Source organism: Electrona antarctica (genome assembly GCF_951216825.1).
Source record: "Electrona antarctica genome assembly, chromosome: 4".
Lineage (NCBI taxonomy): Eukaryota > Metazoa > Chordata > Actinopteri > Myctophiformes > Myctophidae > Electrona > Electrona antarctica.
The window spans coordinates 20,373,465-20,393,360 of NC_136809.1; the positions used below are offsets into that span (position 1 = coordinate 20,373,465).

The window sequence follows — 19,896 nt, forward strand, 5'->3', positions numbered from 1 at the left end:
CAGATCAGCCTCTCGTCTTTAGCGTAAATAAAAATAACGTTTTTGCTACTCACCAATGCAAAGGCGGGTTGTGTCGTTAGAAAGCTTTCCTTAGTGGAAGCACTCTGAGCCCCCCACCACACGTATAAAATATTTTTTTTGGCCAGAAAGGGATTTGTTTTCCACCGGGAAAAAAATACTTTGTTACTCCACTGCGCCCTCTACCGATATTGCCAAGAGTAAACCTTCATAGAGAATACAAGAGCCGTTGCCGCAGCTAGATGCGAGCTCGGGTTGAGGAGCGGGAGAGCAGAGTTCAATCCCAGCTTGTTGCACAAATTGATAAATTATAATTGTACGTGAATTCACCATACTATTGGGGGTGGGCGAGAAAATGCTTGCAATTCTCAGATAATGCCCATGTGGCTTTATGTGATGGCTAATTTACATTTTGCCACACAAATGTGATTTTTCAACGAAGCCGCTCTGACCCATTTTAAAACCTGCTCCACGCTCAATTCAGAATCCTGTCACTCCTCTCTCCGCTCCTGCCGCTCATACAGTATGCTTTGCAATGGAACACGACGCATTAAGTAAACTTAACACTGTGTTCCTCAAAAGGCTTCATTCAGTAAGCTTAACACTGTGTGTTCCTCTTAACAGGGCTTCATGACAGATGTGGGTAGACAGAGGGTCACCAAATTCATCGGTCACAAGTGAGTTATACTGTTATTATTTATTTTATTCCGTCTATTGCTTTATCCTTTTTGCCATTACTTTCCACATCATATAAAAATACCAATGTCATATTGTCACATTGCTCTGATGACGATCTCTGACAGGTGCGTGAATGTGAGCGGCCACTTGCAGCAGTTTGCGAAGGAGCAGGAACGTAACAAGTTGCTCTGTTCATCTGCAACCCCGAAAGTCCCTAAACTCAAGCTTCAAATCCCCAAGACGCCATCTTCAACATCCAGGTCCAAATCCAAAGAAACCTCCAAAACCCCATCAGCCCAGAAGGATCAGCAAACGGACAGAGAAGGGCAGGACAATAAGATGGGGCCAGCGGCGCCCACAAGACCGAAGCGAGGAAGGCGACCAGGAAAAAAGACCAAGAAAGAAAAGAAGAAATGCACTGCGAAAGTCCTCCTGGAAAAGAGCACAATTGACTCTGTCACAGAATCTATACCTGTTGAATGTGAGTGACCATAACCTTTTACACTAGTGGTTCCAAAACACTGGGTCGGGACCTATTTGTTCTTAATTATTATTGTTTCACAAAAACATTCCAAATGTGATTGTGAAACATTTTGTTTCTCAGTAATTTCATGAAGAAATGAAAGAAAAATCTAAGAAATACCATAATTTAGCCAAGAATGCCTTCCAAAGTTTGCAGAATTGGTCCATTTCAAACCAAATGCCTCAAATCTTGAACACAGCGTGTGATTTCCATGAAATTCTGCACACATTCCCACTAGTTTAGTATTGTGTTTCTCTGCTCTTTCAGGTGAAACCACACCCCACGATGAAGGCATGAAGAGTGAGGAGGCGGTACCAGAGACCGTGCTCAGTCCAGGTGAGAAATGGGAGCCATGTCTCACTCTGGGTCGTCTTATACACCTGGGCAAAGTGGGCATACATCGGGCATCATGGAAATGGTCAGCAGTGGTTTATAAATTGCTCCAATTCTCCCAGAGGATCTTAGGATTTGGATTAGTATGCTTCTTGTTATGAGATCACTTCTCTATATAGAGGCTATGTACGTGACATCACCGTACCCAGAGGTTATGTGGGAACGCCTAGTACTGATTGGCAAAAAAAAACTTTCTGGCCTTGACAGCCCATACATCCAAACAGAAAAGTCCTATCTGATTGTATTAAACAACATTAAACTCGCCAACATTGCAACTTTATGGAAAGCTTAGCCACAGTACCCAGGCTTTTATTTTTGTTTGCGTTCGGCTCAAAAAATGAAAGCCTGGGGGAACGCTAGACCAGAAAGCAGGCTGGCTAGGCCAGGCTATGGAAAGCTTGAATTATCTTCTTCTCTGCAAATCTTTGTTTCATATAAATCCACCATAGACAGACATGTTATGTGCTACGTTCTGTCAATAAATTTCGTGCAGGTGATTATTTTTCTGTGTCAGAGTTTAGAAGCGGGCCACGGGTCGTTTTCCATAACGCAACGTCCTGCTGCCTCCTGCATTATGTGACTTTTAGAAACAGGTGGTACACAGGACCATTGAGTGATTTCCAACAAGCGCTTCCAAACTCCAATGATCCATGCTGCTCAATGTTTTGCCAATCAGTCTAGATGAGGGGGGCATGTCCCGGTGGAAATGTGATGCATGTGCAATTTGTGCATACTCTCTATTCTAGCCTACATTTGCCATACGGTACAACCAACGTAATATATATAAGTGTCAAAATTATGCCATAATAATGAATGCATTTAATCTTAGGTCAAGCTCCAGTTGAGGAAAAAGCGGTGTCCATCACAAGCCCAACCGTCTCCCTGGACCAGAGTGAATCCCAGAATGATGCCAGCAGTGCAGCGGGTGAAACCATTACAATCATCGAGGACATTCCAAAACAGGTTAGCTGTGTTAGAGACTTCAGTAACCAGCTCAGTGGCCTTGTGGTTAGAGTGTCTGCCCTGAGACTGGGAGGTTGGGGTTCGATTCCTGGCTGAGTCATACCAAATAGTCTAAAAATGGGACCCAGTGCCTCTCTGCTCAGCATCAAGGGTTGGATTGGGGGTAAGTCCCTGCGACATACTATAGCGTCCAGAGGGTGTACTGTACTTGTACATCAAGCTGCCTCATGCTACAGAAACAGGAGATAGTCTCCTGCCCATGGCTCGACAATACTTACTTACCAGGACCCAAACAATGTGGTGCGAAGCTATTTTCACTTCTTAATTATTCATATTTATTTATTCATGGAATTTATTTATTTTTATTTATTTATTATTTTGTTTGTTTTAAAATGCATGAAAGTCTTTAAAAAATAATGTAGGAAATCGTGACTCATAAAAATTGGCCCGTGACCCACAAATGGGTTCTGGAACCAGTGTTCTGGAACCAGTGATGTACAGTAATAATAAAATAATAATACAAATATTACATTAACCCTCTGTCTGACTGGTGTAGGCGCAGCGTATTTGGCGATCCAAAAAGACTCCAGCATGTAAGGCAGCACCACCTGTTGAGACATACCGTCTCCTGAAGAGGAAGAACATGATTGTGGAGTCTGTCCGCAGCCTCAAGATCATAGAGGGACTTTACATGTCAGTCACTCATATTTGTTAATCATTTTCGATCAGTTAAGCAAACTGTTAGCAGTGTCACAGTGTTGTACAGTATGTGCAATACAGTAACAAACAGAGTGATTGCGGATGTAAGCAATGTCATCTTTCCATAGGCTTCAGAAGATGATCATTGATGAAGAGAAGCTGGAAGGCATCAATACTAAAGTTTGTAAGAAGACTATCATACGTCTAATACGCAGTCTGTCCAGAGAGGGCATGGTGAAGATGTTCACTACCACAGTTATACAGGATGGAATAAGCAAAAAGGTACACACACACACACACACACACGTACGCATGCACGCTCCAGAGGTGAACAGTTGGGTGAATTCTTATGGTTTTTCAAGAGGCATTGGCCATTCCATTATAAAATTAAACACGTTTTCCAAAAATGTTTAACACTTTAATTGCCCGGGGTTATTTAATCCATTACATTAATGCGCCCATTCGATTTATAAACACGGACCCCTTTTCCGGACGGACCGGCGGAAGTTGTTGCTGTGTGTGTAGCAGCTAACAATAGCCACACCACACGGGAGACAAGAATAAATCTATCGAGACTAGCGACTGGACCGTGGAGCGCCGTCTAACACAGGATCTTTTTTCAGAAAAAGACGGGATGATTTAGATCGCGAGTTATGAACGTTTTAAGATTTTCGTTTTCATCAGCTAAACGGAGGAGGGAGTTTTTCGATGACGTCTCACTGAGGATTGCCCAGGAGGCGCGCCTGGGCTATAGAGCCATGCGATCCGTTCTCGTATCAATAATCTTCGTCTTTTGGACAATACTTCGTCCTGGGCGTCGGGCGTTACTAATAGAAAGGACAAAGTACTTTGTCCTGGACGATGGGAGTGTTAATAGTTATATCTATGGCTTGTTTTTTAACTTCAAACAAGGAATGTCTTCCTGAACTTAATTTGAAATACAAAATTTGGGGGCACCCGCTGGTTTATAGATTTATCATTAGTACATTCAGTTTATGTCGAGCCTTCCTTAGTAATTGACTTTACTGCTAATGATGTTGCTTTTATTGTATTTTATTTTATTCTTTTATTTTTTTGCCATGCTTTTAATCTCTAAGCACTTTGAGATTCGTAAGAATGTAAAGCGCTTTATAAATAAAATGCATTATTATTATTATTATTATTATTACTGATACACAGATCACAAAGGTGCAGAAGGTGTAGGTAATTGGTGTACAACACTAGTAGCAGATGTACAGCAAAAGTTGAGCCTTTTAATTGACGATTTTCTTCCCTTACCTTTTCCTCTGCCCCGACACAGGTTGATTTTATCGTTCATCCCTCCATTCTGCCCAGTGATGATATAATGAAGAGTGCCATAGAACAAATTCGATTTCGGATCTCCGGCTCCTACACCGTTGCACGGTGAGCACAGCCATTTTATGTAGAACTTGAGGTGTGTGGATCAGCCCTGTTGTCGTTTTAATCCAGCGGCAAGTTGAACTCTTTCTCTCTAATACCACACACTCCCTTTAAAGCAGGTGACATTAAAATTACTTTCCTAACTTAACTTAGACTGAACCCTAGTCCTGCTATATTGCCGTTAGATGTAGTCTTTACATACTAATCATTGTTCTGCTTTTGTCCTTCCTCTCTGTGCTCCCCTCTCAGTCAGCAGCGGGCTCAAGAGAAAGCCAGAGAACGACAGAAAAAGGACAATCTGAAACAGAAACAGAAAGTGAGGGATGATGAATCTCTTGAATTCAAACCCGTTGCAGGTTCGGTGTGTTTGTAATTTGTTCGCTTACTTCATTAATGAAAATGATTTCTTTGCATCTTATGTCTCTGTTTAAACATGCTTCTTTATAGTTATTGTGGAAGGGTTTATCTATTCCCACATTTTTCGATTTCCGTTTCTCTGTTCTCCACAGTCAAAGGAATGAGCAAGGCTTGGGGTTATCAACCCAAGATGCATCGTCTGCGTGTAGTCCATAACTTCCTTTGGTACCTCATGCATGGCCACCCGCATCGACCGAAGTCCATGGGCACCCAAGCTTCCAGCCAGCCTCCCGCGGATACAAATGCCTCCAACGTCGATGCCACACACACAGTCTCTCATGAAAACCCAGAGCCCTCAAATCCGTCGTCCTCAGGCAATGATCTCAACGTCAACGACAATTCACCAGATGCAGATGGACAAAGGACAGTCTCTGAAGACCTCGCCTCCAGCACCGGGGACTGGTTGAATGGAGGGTCACCTCAGCCAGATGGAACGTCTGCTCAGCCGGAGGGAACGCCGCCTAGGCCAGATGGAAGGTCTCCTCGCCAGGAGATAATCGTGTCAGATGACGAAGATGATGAATTCAAGGACACGTCCAACATCCGTCATTTCCACCCAAATCTGAAAGGTGAGACTTTTGGTGTTATCCCTTTAGCCTTATTATTGTCTTGACTGTACCATGTGCTGTTTAAATGTTTTTGACTAAAGTATTCAATCGATGTTGTGTTCCTGTCAAATTTGATGCACTTTCACTTGGGTATATCATTCTGTAACTAATTTGGGCACCCATCTTCAATGAATCGTCTAGTTTGTTTCTGAGATATTGCTGATTATATTATCAAAATTGTTTTAATCTTGACCCTTGTCAATTGCATAAGTTCACAGTGAACATTTATTCTTGCCTAACATCCTTGGTTCTTTTTCTTCCCTTCACCCTGCCATGTGTTGCTGTAGTTTATGTGGATGAAACCTCTTGGAAGAGATTCATCCCCCCGATTCCCGTACACAAGGACTATGGCAGCAGTTGGGCCCTTGTTGGAGATATGCTCCTCTGCATGCCTCTCTCCATCTTTGTACAGATCACACAGTTGAACTATATGGTAAGCACACAATTGCAAACTTCATTTTAAGTGCAGTCCTTGTTTAAAAGGTTGAGAATTGATGTTTTCATTGGCGGCCAGTGGTTGATAATCTCCTATCGGTGCATTTGATTGTGTGTGCACTGTGCAATGCATGTGAGACATGTTCCTGTCTCTGCACATAGGTAGAGGGGCTGAAGCCATATCTGAAGGACCCTGTGAAGCAACACTATCTTGTCAGATTCTTACCGGCCTCTTTGAAATTACAGCTTCTTTACAAACGGTAACCTACTCATTGTGTCTCTCTCCCTCTGCCACGCTCTCTTACACAAAATTATACACACGCACATGTACCACATAATAAAATGACGTGTTTCTGTGTTTCATATTAGGCGGTACGTCTTCACTTTCCATGAGCACTTGCAGAGGCTGAGCTATATGGGTCTGCTCCACTTTGGTCATATGGAGAAGTTCCAGGAAAAAGACCAGGTACAACTTGTGTTGTCTTCCTTTTCACTGCATCATGATCATTAGATAAACACAATAGACCCCCAAAAATTACACCTTACCACACCTCCACCACTAGTAACCGGGGATCATATAGTTTAAAGAAATTAGGTGCAAATCAAGCTAGTTTTGATCCAAAAAGAAGAATCCGAGATATTACGATTCTCCCATAGACAGCGGAATTTTCACTTCCTTTCAGATAGTAGGCTGACAGGAAATGGGGAGAGAGGGGGGGGGGGGGGGGGGGGGTGACACGCAGTAAAGGCCATCTGGATCGGGAGTCAAACCCGCGGTACACTGCCAGACTGGATTACCAGCCAGGGTGCCTGGACCGCTGAGCCACAGTCCAGGACACTAATTTAGTATATAAATCAGGCTTCACACAGGATTCATCAATCACCTCTCCCTCCGTTACAGGTGTTTGTTTTCTTGAAGAACAATTCCACGATTGTTGACACGACCAGCTCTGAGCCTCACTACTGGCTGGTCAAAGAGCCGGCGGACAAACCATTTGAAATGCGACACTACACGTTCAACACCATCGACGATGTGGAAAACTACTGGTTTGACCTTCTGTGTGTCTCCCTCAATACACCACTGGGTAAATACAGGAGATAGATGATGCACAACAATATTGATTAGTAACCATAGGGCCCGAGCTTATCTCCTGTTTCTGTAGCTTGATGTACATGTACCCATCCCCCTGGACATGATGTACAAGTAGACCCCCTGGACATGACGCTAGTACGTCGCAGGGACTTGCCCATAGAGTATTAAAAGGATAGACTGAACCGGAGCGACAGCCCCGCCCCCCCGCTATTCATTTCAGTGGAAGTTGCTCAGTGGCGTTTTGAAGCACCCGGATGAACGCTCTATTTCCGCATTTTTTCGATTTGGACTCCAAAATGCGGAAGTGCAAACAGGCGTTCAATGTTAAAGCCCAAATGCACAGGGTTTCCTCGTCATAAATCCATAAGAGCAGTCCCTCCTCTGACCAGTAGGGCCGAGTGCTTCAACATTGGAGAGCCTCACTTGGGGGTTTGGACTTACCCCCAATCTAATTGGGTATGACCTGGCCGGGTATCAAACCCCTGACCTCCCAGTCTCAAGGCAGACACTCTAACCACAAGGCCACTGAGCTGGTTTGATTTCTTGATTTATAGTGCTTAAACACAACCTTTAAAATAATTTGGCAATAGGCGATCTACAAGTGATGAGTCATGAGATCAGTATTTAAAAAAATAGTATATCTTTTTTTTTTGTAAATGTCATTATTTATAATTTATTTGTGTTTGTGTTCTCAGGAGTGATCCGTCCCAAGAGAGGAAATGGAGGACTTCCTTTGATGGCAGAACGTGGCAGGTTCCCGAAACTGGCATACTTGCTCAAGTACGTATAGATCTGCTGATAGACAAAATGTGAACTAACCCTAACCCTTGAACAGAGTTTACAATACAAGGATAATAGAGCGTCGCAGTCCCGCCCCTTTCAGAACGACGAGGGACCCAGAAGAGAATTTCCCATAGACGTTTCAAAAAGTATTTATTTAAAGACCTGAAGGCCTCGGACAAAGCCAACTGGGATCGTGACAAATCATGACAACAAACACAATTTAATATTTGTTCGGCCCAAAATATTGTGTTTATTGTCATGATTTGTCACGATCCGAGTTGGCTTTGCCCGAGGCTTACAGGTCTTTAAATAAATACTTTTTGAAACGTCTATGGGAAAAATGCATGGGAAATTATTTTCCGGGCCACTTGTTGTCATGAAAGGGGGCGGGACTGCGGCGCTCTATACAGAAAACGGTGTCAAAACAAAACATTAAAACATGTGGTTCTACACATTGTATCGAATGGAATCGAAGTTAAAAAATATGTAGATTTTTAAACGAGACGTCAACTGACTTTGCTAAGTTATGTTGTTTCAAAACTGTGTCAACAAAGGCACAGTCATCACATGGAGGGACATTGCATATTAATGAACACAACACAATCAATGCTGTGTAAATACACCAGATTTAGCAAGAATTCCATCCGTAGTCCCCAAGAATATGTGCAGAATATGTGTTTTCACTATTTTTGTATGGCACCAGTCCATTGTACAATACAGGGTTAAGTAGTTAATCACACTAATCGTTGGAGAACAGTGGACTGCTATGAGCTACTGTATATTTGTTCTTATGAGCAGATGAGAGGATTCTTTTTTGTTTTTCTAGGCTATGTTGATGGCACAAAAAATAAAAATTATGCCAATGAATTGTTGTCACAATACATGTGTGTATGTGTACGTGTGTGTCCTTGCAGAGGCAGTCGTGAAGTGTGTGACGACGGTTCGATTCCAGGGGATAAATGTGGTGCCGGAGGACTGGATTCCGGCTTCTTTGCGCACCTTAAACGGAACTGGGTGTGGACAAACTCTCTACTGAAGGCTCAAGAGGTACACACGCAGAAACAACACACACATTTTAACAATTTATTCATGTCCACATAAAGGAGAGCATACAAGGACACAAATATTAAAGGTACAGTTAAGGTTAATTTCACAAAATCACAGCATATGTCTTCATGACACAAGGATGACCTGATTTTGGATAGAGACCACATGTCAGACTTGTTTAGGGCAAGGTTACAGCACTGTAGGATGATGTTGTCGAGCCCGCAGTTCATTACGACCTCTGGGGGTATGCCGTCCGGCCCAGCCCTTAAATTTGCCCTCTCTCAGCATGGCATGACTGACCGTGAAGGGACCAACGTTGATGTTGAGGTTCTAGAATCTAGAGGAATGGTGGTATGTCTTCCTCCTCCATCTGCGGTTTTTCCCAGCAACCTTCTGGAGTGGTTGAACCAAGTTGTCACCCCTTCCTCATGGCTGAGGTCCTCCACCTGTCCCTCCTTGGTCCTCTTCCGTCCCGTAATCTCATGGATGACCCTCCAGGCCTCACCATGCGCTTCCTGGACTCTCCGAACCCTCTCCATCAGTTCCTCCTACTTGATGTTAGCATAGTTACTGAATAAAAGCAGTTTGACTTTGTTCCGTATCCCACGTCTCTCTGCTGTTGGTTCTCGTGCAAAGCCAAGCCGTGCGTCTCCGGGTGTCTGGACTGCAGGGTGGTTCTGGCTTTGTCCAGCACGGGCACACACAGCCTGGTCACCTCCTCATTTACGACAACGAATCGCCTGTATTCGTCTAGCACAGGGGTCGGCAACTGAGATTGTCCTCGGGCCAATATTATTCCCAGACATTCCATCGCGGGCCGGCCGTCTGGCGCGTGCGCGCGCACAGCGCGCGTGCGCCCGTGAAGGCGCGCACGCGCGCAAAGCGCGCGTGCGCGAAAAATTTCTAATTCGGGTCTAATTCGGTCTAATTCGGGTCTAATTCGTGTCTATTTGACCAATATAAATCAACTTTTTTCTTTTTTTTTTGCTGGAAAAATATGGTGTCTTTTTTTTTTTTTTCCATTTTCCTCTAATCTAGCTATAACATTTTAGAAATAATTTAAAATGCATCGTGTTTATGATCACTTCAAAAGTGGGTTCAGTCTGTTGCTTGATTGCAGAAAACATTTCAGCTGCTGCTAGTGAGCGAAATACAGACAACAACAATGGCGCTATCGAAAAGTCTGAAGAGGAAAGTTGACAGTGAAAACAGAGTTTTTAGAGAGGAGTGGACAGATCGGTATGTGTTCATCTTACCTGGTTTCACTAATGCAAATCCCATGTGTTTGATCTGCAACAGACCAGTGTCTGTTTGCAAAGAATATAACATTAGACGGCACCACGATACGGAGCATCCCACCTTCAAAGTGAATTTCCCACCAAAATCAGAGACACGAAAGAAAGAAATTGAAAGACTGAAAGCATCTTATGCACGCAGCAGCAGTATCCTGGTGCGAGGCCTCACATCGCAACAGAAAGTGACCAGTGCTTCTCTAAAGGCGTCCTGGGTGCTCGCAAAGCACAACAAGCCCTTCACAGATGCAGAGGTTTTCAAGGAGATGATGGTGACAGTTTTGGAGGAACTCGCTACCGACAAGTCTACTGATGGTATCATTGCGTCAGTCAAACAGCTGTCCCTGTCTGCTAGGTCCGCCACCCGCCGTGTCGAGGCACTGTCGGACGCGGTGCGGGGTGTAATTATCGACAGTCTCCGTAATGCAAAAATACTTTTTTTTCTTCTTCATGTCATTGAGCGAGCGCCGCCCACGTTATACCCCGCTGCCGTGCCTGTCATTCACTCTCAACATGGAGTAATATAATAGTCATTATTTAGGTGGGGATAGTTTCTGTATTTGGACATAATAATTATAATAGCCTATATGTGAGACTATCGGTCTGATACTGTATAAAAAAAATCCCTCCCCCCCCAAAAAAATTCAAAAAATATTAAAAAAAAAAAAAAATCTCAAAATTATCTCACGGGCCAGATATTATTTCTGGGGGGCCAATTTTGGCCCGCGGGCCGCCTGTTGCCGACCCCTGGTCTAGCAGCTGAAAGTGCCTCCTGACCTCCTCCGTATACCTGGCTTGCAGGCCATGGTAAGCCAAGAATGCCTTCCAGTCATACCGGATCTTAGGGCTTGGCCTGGGGTCTCTGAGGCTCAGTCGCACCCTCATGGAGACCACCCGGTGATCAGAGCCCACAGAGCTGAACATGCTGTATGGCTCGGCGTTCAGGATGGAGTTCCTCCACTTTTGCCTCACTAGTATGTAGTCCAGCTGACGTAGCATACCTGACCTGTTTTGCTCGGTCTTGGAATGTCCATCTCTTGCCTGTCAGCTATCTCTAATACAGACACTTCTCTGGACTCAACCACAACAACATATTGTGTATTTAAATGTCTTGGGGTATCGCAGAGATGAAACTTCACAACCACACACACACACACACATACGCGTATACTGTACAAACATACATAGTGTACATAGTTTTCATCTGTAATATATGTTTGTGTGTTTGTGTTCAGAATCCCAATGCTGGTGAGTTGAACAGTAACAACAAGATCAGACTGAAGAGCCTTCTTAACAAGAATAGTCTCAGGCTTTCTTTTGCTGGTGAGTCATATGAACACATCTCTTACTGGAATTCTTGCATTTACCCATTGTCCTGGCTGTACTCAATACACCTTTTTAAGCGAAAAGGTTCTTAAGTCTATTATACTTTGTGTGTGTGTGTGTGTGTGTGTGTGTGCGTGTGCGTGTGCGTGTGCGTGTGCGTGTGCGTGTGTGTGTGTGTGTGTGTGTGTGTGTGTGTGTGTGTGTGTGTGTGTGTGTGTGTGTGTGTGTGTGTGTGTGTGTGTGTGTGTGTGTGTGTGTGTGTGTGTGTGTGTGTGTGTGTGTGTGTGTGTGTGTGTGTGTGTGTGTGTGTGCGTGCGTGCGTGCGTGCGTGCGTGCGTGCGTGCGTGCGTGCGTGCGTGCGTGCGTGCGTGCGTGCGTGCGTGCGTGCGTGCGTGCGTGCGTGCGTGCGTGCGTGCGTGCGTGCGTGCGTGCGTGCGTGCGTGCGTGCGTGCGTGCGTGCGTGCGTGCGTGCGTGCGTGCGTGCGTGCGTGCGTGCGTGCGTGCACGGGCGTGCGTGCGTGCGTGCGTGCGCAAATAAATTCTAACAGGGGGATCCACAGCTCCTCGTTGTGTGACTACCAAATCTGACTGGATCACAACAGAACATGTTGAGGTAGGCATTCAATCTGTGGCAATTCAACATGACACTCATTCTGACTGACTGATTGATTGATTGATTTTTAATGAATCCCCCAAGCAATAAATACATGTAGATACAATAAAGACTAAACACATTGGATCAAAGTCAACGGTAACATACTTAGGTCATGTGTAACATTACTTTCTGTGAAAGCCAAAGTAAAATGCAAATAAACTTACTGACTGATTTCTGTAAGAAAGAGCACATATAGCTGTCGGCTTTGATCCAGTGTAAACTTGCCTATGCCTGTGCTGCCCCATACAGTGGAGCAGCAGTGAGATTAAGTGATAGGTTGCATCTGTGTGTTCTTGTATTCATATATCCTCCCCCAGGTGTCTGAGGAGCCTGCCAGCAGGAACCAGCAGGTGCTTGGAGGTAGACGACGGAGAAGGAAAAGACTCAGGAAGGAGGTTGTCAAACCCCCACGCAAGAAGAGAAAAGGTAGGACGGTCTGCATTTACATGATGGCGGTGGAAGCAACCATGCGAGGCACCAACCTGCTTGTTGTTAAATCTCAACCTGTGGGGCGGGACCCCCAAGGGGGCCTCCACATGATTTTGGGGGGGCCCCAGGTGACAATCAATGAAATGACAATTTAAGGACTTTTAAGAACAGACCATTACTGCATCAAAAGTAATCAACAAACGATGCTATAAAAACTGGTCAAACGTTGGCCCAATCTGGAAACCCATTGGCAAAAAAAAGGAAAAACAGTGCCCTCTTTAACAGGAAAAGAGAGACTAACATTGGCCAAACTGTTAATTAAACCGTTAATTAAGCTAATGGAACAAATACAACCGCTGCAGTTGTGTTAGTCATATTGTTTTATCATACTCACAAAAAGCGGTTACATAATGTCTTCACTGATTCACTGAACTTAATTGCAGAGCCCAAAACACGCAGCCTGGCCCACGATGAGACAGACCATCGGGCTCTGAAGAAAATGACCAGACGTCGCGTCATGTGGACCATACAGGAGGACTCTCTGATGATGCTCTGTAGTGTGGCCTCACATCTGCTCAACAGCATGGTACACACACACACACTATCGCTCTGTCACTTGTTTCCTCTCTCTGTCACACACATTTTTCCACTATTTGCATTATGTTCTTGTGGAGTTATAACAGTATAATGTTGGTGTGTTGTAGATGACTAGACCGTTCGTTCCCTACTGTGTGGTGAGGGATTTGCTGCACACAGAGTTTGAGTCGTCTCAAGATAAAACGTCTGTGGCCGTCGGACGACGTACGCGAGCCATCCTCAAGAATTCTCAGACACTGCTGAACTACAGGTTGGTAACACGCATGGCTACAAACACAGAGTGCTATTTCATGTACATCACAGACCTTTTAATTGATCAAAATTCGACTTCACGCGGGCCAGGTTACTTTTCACCTGTGCAAATATTAAAACTATTAACAAGAGCTTGGGACTTTTCCTTTTTCCATTTCCTGAAAAGTAATGCTTCTGGACATACAAGGATTCCACCTGAAACAATACAATTAGCGATGACATGGCCAAAGCATTTCCAGGGGGTCCCCAGCCAAAAACGTTGAGAACCCCTGTGATATGTCCTCCGGCCAGTGCATTAACCTTAACCTTTGGTTGCAGGATCTGTTTAGCTGAGGTGTACCAGGACAAGCCTCTGCTCCAACTTCTACAATCGAAGAAACCCACTAAGCCGGATGACCCTCAGGTGTGTGTGTGGGCACATTATTATTATTTTGCTAGAGAGTATGCCCATATGTATTTTTATCTGCCTTTTATTGATAGATTTACCGGAAATGTGGAGAGAGATGGGGGGTGACACGCAGAAAATGTCGTCATGATCGGGAGTCGAACACGTGACACGCTGTCAGGCTGGATTACCAGCCTAGGTGCCCAGACGGCTACACCAGCCGCCTGGGCTGTATTTATGTGTTTTTGATCACCTGTTCTATAATACTGTGGTTCTCAATCCCATTAATGGGGAGCCAGAGGACTGCTGCTATTCATTCTAATAACCATATTTATCAAGACAGCACAGATCGGTGAACCAAATAGGATCCACCGGCTGTTTTCGCCGACATATAAATGTTTAACCAATGAAAAGCATTAGCTTGTTGAGACTAAAAAAATAACTACATTGGAACACAGGTTCTTGTTTGTTTTCCTTTTCTTCAAAAGTAACAGTTTTGGACATACAAGACATTCCACCCGACAGTGCTGAGTATTTGTGTAACTGTATTGTCAGGATTGTGCTGCAGCGTTCTCCGAGTTCACCAGGATTCTGAGGCAGAGGTTCAGCTCTGACATGAACTCCAGCAACTTATCCGTCCCTGATACCAGAGTGGAGCTTTTCTCACGGTAACAATAGGACTGTCAACATCATGGCATTTTACTTGACGATTAATTGTTCATTGCAAATTGCAAATACATGTGATTAACAATTCAATTGGCCTTTTTGGCATTGAACTTTGGGACATACGAATCCAATGTCTATATAGGTTTATTTTTTTGGCTTTGTCAACAAATAATTGCACAGGGCAGATAATATGTTAAATATGTAAAGCAATTACTGAGACGTTTAATAATTTTGTGAAAATGGCCCATTTACTAGCTTGCAATGCGGCACATCGTGAGCTTGTAGATCACAATGCTACATTTGTTGTTCATTCCAGGTTTAAGGTTTTTACCATAGATGAAGGAAAGGGGATCTGCTCTGAAGACTCCATCACTTGGTAGGCATTTGATTTTGTCATTTCACATTTTTATTGCACACACATTTGGAGATGTACCTACAATGTATGTACAAGTTAATTCTCTGTGTAGTGTGGGTGGGTGGGTGGGTGTGCGCTCAGTGTATTCATAATGTGTGTGTATATGTCTGTCTGTCTGTCTGTCTGTCTGTCTGTCTGTCTTGCAGCATAGACGACATTCATGCCATCGTGTTGAATAACCTGATGCAGAGCACTCTGGTGTTGTCCAACCCTCAGATGAAGATATCCAGGTCTTTCCAGGTACAGACAATACACCACACCCCAACACACAGACCACACACCTGCTGTCATACCTTGTCTGTCTGCAGTGGTGGACAGTAACGAAGTACATTTCTTGGGTGCGTGTCTTCACTCTACTACTTTCACTCCGCTACATATCGAAGACAAATATTGTACTTTTCACACGGATCACTCCACTACATTTCTAACATAGGAAAAAGTATAATATGATATCAATTCAAATTTCTGCTAAATATTTTTAAAAGCATATACTTTTGGAAAGTATTTTTTTAAAGCAAGCACTCCAATACTCAAGTACACATTTTGACATACTGTAGCAACTTGTAGTTAAGTAATATTTGACCCGGATTATCGACTCAAGTGCTGAGGTTGAGTACTTTGTCCACCACTATTTGTCTGTTTGTCTGTCTGTCTAGACCTTCCACATCTACAGTAAATACAGTCAGGAGGTGTTGTGCCAAGTGTTCGTCCAGTGCAGGAAGAAAGGTCTGGTTAACCGCCGTCGTATCAGTAAGAATTATGTACCCAAGAAGACCAGAGCCCTGCCCATCCTGCCCATGTCCTTCCAGATGTCTCAGATATACTTCAGGTAAAAACGTCACTTTGGTCCGGTCCAGCAATTCCCAGCCTGGCCGGGGGCCGTGAGAATATAGCAAGTGGGCCCCCAAAATAACTCCCAGATTGATGAGATTTGTCTCTTTTGCTCATCCTGACACTAAGCTAGCCCACTCCTTACGACATGCAGTAAAGTGATTACCAGACACACTAAGCTACAGCCACCACAGTAGAATACCATACAGTAGAATACAATATACGCACCCCAGTCTTGAGGCATTTTTAACCTTTTTTCTTTTGCACTCCTTATTTACAGGTATTTTTTGTGGCGTTTCCCTGTCACGTTGTGCACAGATGCCTTCCGCTTCATAAGGACCGTGAACGACACCGGGGCCGGAGACATGCCTCTCATTGCATTTTACAATGAAACCGAGTGGAGGGAAGGCTTGGAAGATAGGGGAATGGAGTCGGGGGAAGGACGTCGGAACGAGAAAGAAGAGGCGGAAGGGGAGAATTGTGGGGAGAAAGAAAAGCTGTGCGATGAGGAGAAAGACGCCAGACCAATGCCTGAGCCGCCAGAGGGTCAAATGGAAGCAAATGATGGAACCACGACGGAGAGCAACGAAGGGGATGTACAACAAACTGAGGAGAACCGAGATGAGACGGAGAGAACGATCAAAACAAAAGAGCAGAGTCAGCAGCTCAGCCTAGAGGACTCCATGACGGTTAACCCATCTACTGCAGAGCATGCAGGGGGCCCTGCTAACCCGGAGGAGCAGGCTGGAGCCATGCCACCATCGAGCCCTGCAGCCCAAGAGGAACCCCAAGACTTCTCTAGCATGGTTCCATTCTCTCTAGACTCTCCAGGGGGAGCCTGTGCAGCGTGCCTCAGCCTCATGACTCTGGGAATGGTATCTGTGCATGTGTCCATACCCAAGCAGGTGGTGGTGGTGGACAGCAACCTGGTGGACAATGAGGTTACCAAGAGGTGAGATTGCGATTCACACTTTCCTGAACACGCATCCGCTGTGAGCTGACTCACAGGGCGCAAATAAACAATAAGCAATCACTAATCTAGATACAAATGCTTTCTTAATTTAATTCTCTAAGCACCTGCATAGCCTCGCGTAGCCAGCCTTCAATCTGCATTTGCAATGCATATTGCCCCAGGCAGATTGAGGCGCTTGAACACGTCACGCACACAGATGAACTGATGAGTTGTGTATTTTCTGATGAATTGTGTCTTTTCTGATGAATTGTGTATTTTCTGATGAATTGTGTATTTTCTGATGAATTGTCTAGTATGGCAACACTGGATGAAGACGATGATGATAACAATGAAGCGGAAGAGTGTGACGCGAAGAAAAAGATGGAGCTGAAGAGTCATCAGGCCTCACACACAAATTACCTGATAATGCGAGGATTTTGCAGTCCAGGCATAGGTAGTGTTTTTGTGTCATATCTACTTATTTCTAATAGATGGATGTTGTCTGATGAGATGAAACCACATTGCACTTTACTTTAAGTGCAAACAAGAAATGAAGTATTGAGTATATGAATTTCACTTAAGATATCTTTGCACATTATGATGATGCATGGTAGCATACCGAGACCGGACAGTGTGTAAGTAAGTAGGCAGGGTTATTGCTTGCATCAGCCGAGATACGGCTTGGACTCCTAAAACATTGAAGGAAACATGAGGTCAGTCCGTTGCTCTCTCCAGGTTGGAAGAGGGATAGCGCCCAGGATTACATTGACACTGGGTGAAAAAAATGGTTAAAATTATGGTATAAAAAAGTAAGAATAAAATAAAACTATACTAAAACTATAAAAGAAATTCATGCCATCGAATGACGCTTTGAATATTCAATTATTTTGGATCATCCCTAACTTCTAATGTTACTTTTTTATATTTTATTTTATTTGAAAGAGAATTATCCCTTGTAAGATGGTGCATGCCAGTAGCTGACCGGATAGTGTGTCAACTTCATCTATTGGATAACCACAAGGTCCCTGGTTCGATCCCAGGTGGAGACGTGTGTTGCATGTCCATCCTCTCTGCCTTAAAGTTTCTGTACTGTCCTATCTAAATAAAGCAACAAAATGCATAAAAAGTATGAAACCATTCCCTCGAGCTCCCTGGTAGTGGGGATCAGTTATGCATTTGCTACAAAATCTTCATTGATCCTAACCATAGTTGAAGTTAAGAAAATGTGTCGATGTCAGATGGATGGAGTACTGAACCTTTTTTCTGTCTATACACACATACATATATAGATTGATCGATGGATATAATGGTCAGTGCACCACGAGGCAACCACTAAAACCTTTCATGTTGTTTCCCCTTGTAGCTAAAATACGTAACCTCAGCATCACCGACAGCATTGTGGTGGAGTCTTGTTTTTTAAGAGTGCAGATGCGCACCACCCCTGCTCACCAGACATTTAACATGGAGCGTAAGTACAGACACAGATTTAAGACTTCATATCCAAGTTTAAAAAGTTGTATCCTCTGAGAAATAAAGTTACCTCCTCTCGTTCCTTTCAGACTCGCCACCTTTGGACTTCACCAAATGTGGTCCATCTCTGCTTCCTTCCATACTCACTCGCTCTCTCCAACCTGCTTCTTTGAGTTCTCCATCCACTGTGAAGGAGTGTGAAGTGCGTTTGATTCAGCAATATGGCTATACACCTCAGGACCTGGAAGCCTGTGCTACGATACAGGGGAGCTTAGATGCAGCGGGTGTGTGTGGTTTGAGTAACCGTGACTTGTACCAGGCGCACAAGCACCTGGCGGAACCACAACCTGGTCACACCAGGAACATACAGCAGTACATGCAGGTAAAAAGAACCAACAGAAGTTGCTATGTCCTACAATTGTTTTGTTTTTTTCTCTCTCTCTGTGTGTCCTGATTGAATTTTTGGTCATTTGATTGGTCCAGGATCTGCAGGAACAAGGTCAGGTGGTGCAAGTTGGTGGTTTTGGGCCACGTTGGGTGCTGATGGTCCATGCCAGCCCGTGGATTCTGACATCAAAATCCAGGCCCCGGTCACATTCCCGCAGAACCCAGGAAGGAAAGCGCCCCTGGAAAACCCAGCACAACATCCCCTTCCTTCGCAAGAGACACCACGAGAGATGCTATGACAAGCAAGAGGAGCCACCCAGGAAAAGACTGGCTAAGGAGAAGGAGGGGGCAGATGGGCTCTCAGACAGGACATGGGGTGTGGATCAAAATGGCAGAGAAGAGTCGGAGAAACAGGAGAGAGAGGAGGAAGGCAAGAAGAGCACAGACGTTGCATTGTTGAGCCAAGAAGAGGAGGACGAGAGTCAGTCGCTGCCTGAGGCTGAGATGGATCCGGTAGAGCTGCCAGAGAACATGAGAGGACTGGAGAATAATGGAATCCAGCAAACCGAGGTCACACAGGAGCAGGGGCGTGGAAAGATTAGGACCAGGTCTGCAGGTTCACTATCATCACCACCTTCAACAGCACCAGCTGATGATGATGATGATGATGATGATGATGATGATCAGTAAGTAGCGGAGAGTCACCTTCAATTTAGCTATAGATCACCAACTCATTGTTATAGTTGTTTAGCGTTTAGATTCGATTTTGATCTTTGCTGTTGTGTGTCCAAACAGAGATGATGTGAGTTTCATCAGTCGACCGTGGCGTTTGGTGGAGAGCAGCCTGAACCGGCCCGTGTGTAAAGGCATGATGGAGGCCATTATGTTCCACATCATGTCCCGGCCTGGACTTACACAACAGTCACTGGTGGAACACTATCAGAATGTACTGCAGCCAACTGCCATATGTGAACTAGTACAGGTATTGCTCTCTTTGGTCTGTCTGTCTTTCTTTCTGTCTTCTTATTCTCTTGCTTTCTTTCCTTTCTCATACACATAAAAGTGCTTGATATAAGTTGTCGCGCACCGAAAATAGAAGATCTTCAATCTCGTAGAGCTGAGAGAAGATCTCATAGCTCGTAGATCTTCTATTTTCGTTGCGTGACACTAGCATGCTAGTA

At 44.4% G+C, this 19,896-nt stretch overlaps 1 protein-coding gene across 1 annotated transcript in view; it reads left to right on the forward strand.

The window, feature by feature from the left end:
- Positions 1-19,896, forward strand: part of gtf3c1 (general transcription factor IIIC subunit 1) — a 28,290-nt gene that overhangs the window by 7,798 nt on the left and 596 nt on the right. Inside the window, exons 9-39 of the mRNA XM_079498550.1 lie at positions 643-695; positions 822-1,177; positions 1,487-1,555; positions 2,442-2,575; positions 3,132-3,268; positions 3,403-3,556; positions 4,575-4,678; positions 4,925-5,031; positions 5,185-5,661; positions 5,988-6,133; positions 6,298-6,395; positions 6,505-6,601; positions 7,037-7,220; positions 7,924-8,008; positions 8,926-9,058; positions 11,586-11,673; positions 12,225-12,289; positions 12,649-12,757; positions 13,204-13,346; positions 13,465-13,607; positions 13,928-14,012; positions 14,550-14,662; positions 14,977-15,036; positions 15,222-15,315; positions 15,732-15,904; positions 16,187-16,858; positions 17,173-17,312; positions 18,222-18,326; positions 18,418-18,710; positions 18,812-19,401; positions 19,511-19,697. Coding sequence (XP_079354676.1) covers positions 643-695; positions 822-1,177; positions 1,487-1,555; positions 2,442-2,575; positions 3,132-3,268; positions 3,403-3,556; positions 4,575-4,678; positions 4,925-5,031; positions 5,185-5,661; positions 5,988-6,133; positions 6,298-6,395; positions 6,505-6,601; positions 7,037-7,220; positions 7,924-8,008; positions 8,926-9,058; positions 11,586-11,673; positions 12,225-12,289; positions 12,649-12,757; positions 13,204-13,346; positions 13,465-13,607; positions 13,928-14,012; positions 14,550-14,662; positions 14,977-15,036; positions 15,222-15,315; positions 15,732-15,904; positions 16,187-16,858; positions 17,173-17,312; positions 18,222-18,326; positions 18,418-18,710; positions 18,812-19,401; positions 19,511-19,697 — 5,394 coding nt within the window. The remainder of the gene's footprint in view (positions 1-642; positions 696-821; positions 1,178-1,486; positions 1,556-2,441; positions 2,576-3,131; positions 3,269-3,402; positions 3,557-4,574; positions 4,679-4,924; positions 5,032-5,184; positions 5,662-5,987; positions 6,134-6,297; positions 6,396-6,504; positions 6,602-7,036; positions 7,221-7,923; positions 8,009-8,925; positions 9,059-11,585; positions 11,674-12,224; positions 12,290-12,648; positions 12,758-13,203; positions 13,347-13,464; positions 13,608-13,927; positions 14,013-14,549; positions 14,663-14,976; positions 15,037-15,221; positions 15,316-15,731; positions 15,905-16,186; positions 16,859-17,172; positions 17,313-18,221; positions 18,327-18,417; positions 18,711-18,811; positions 19,402-19,510; positions 19,698-19,896) is intronic.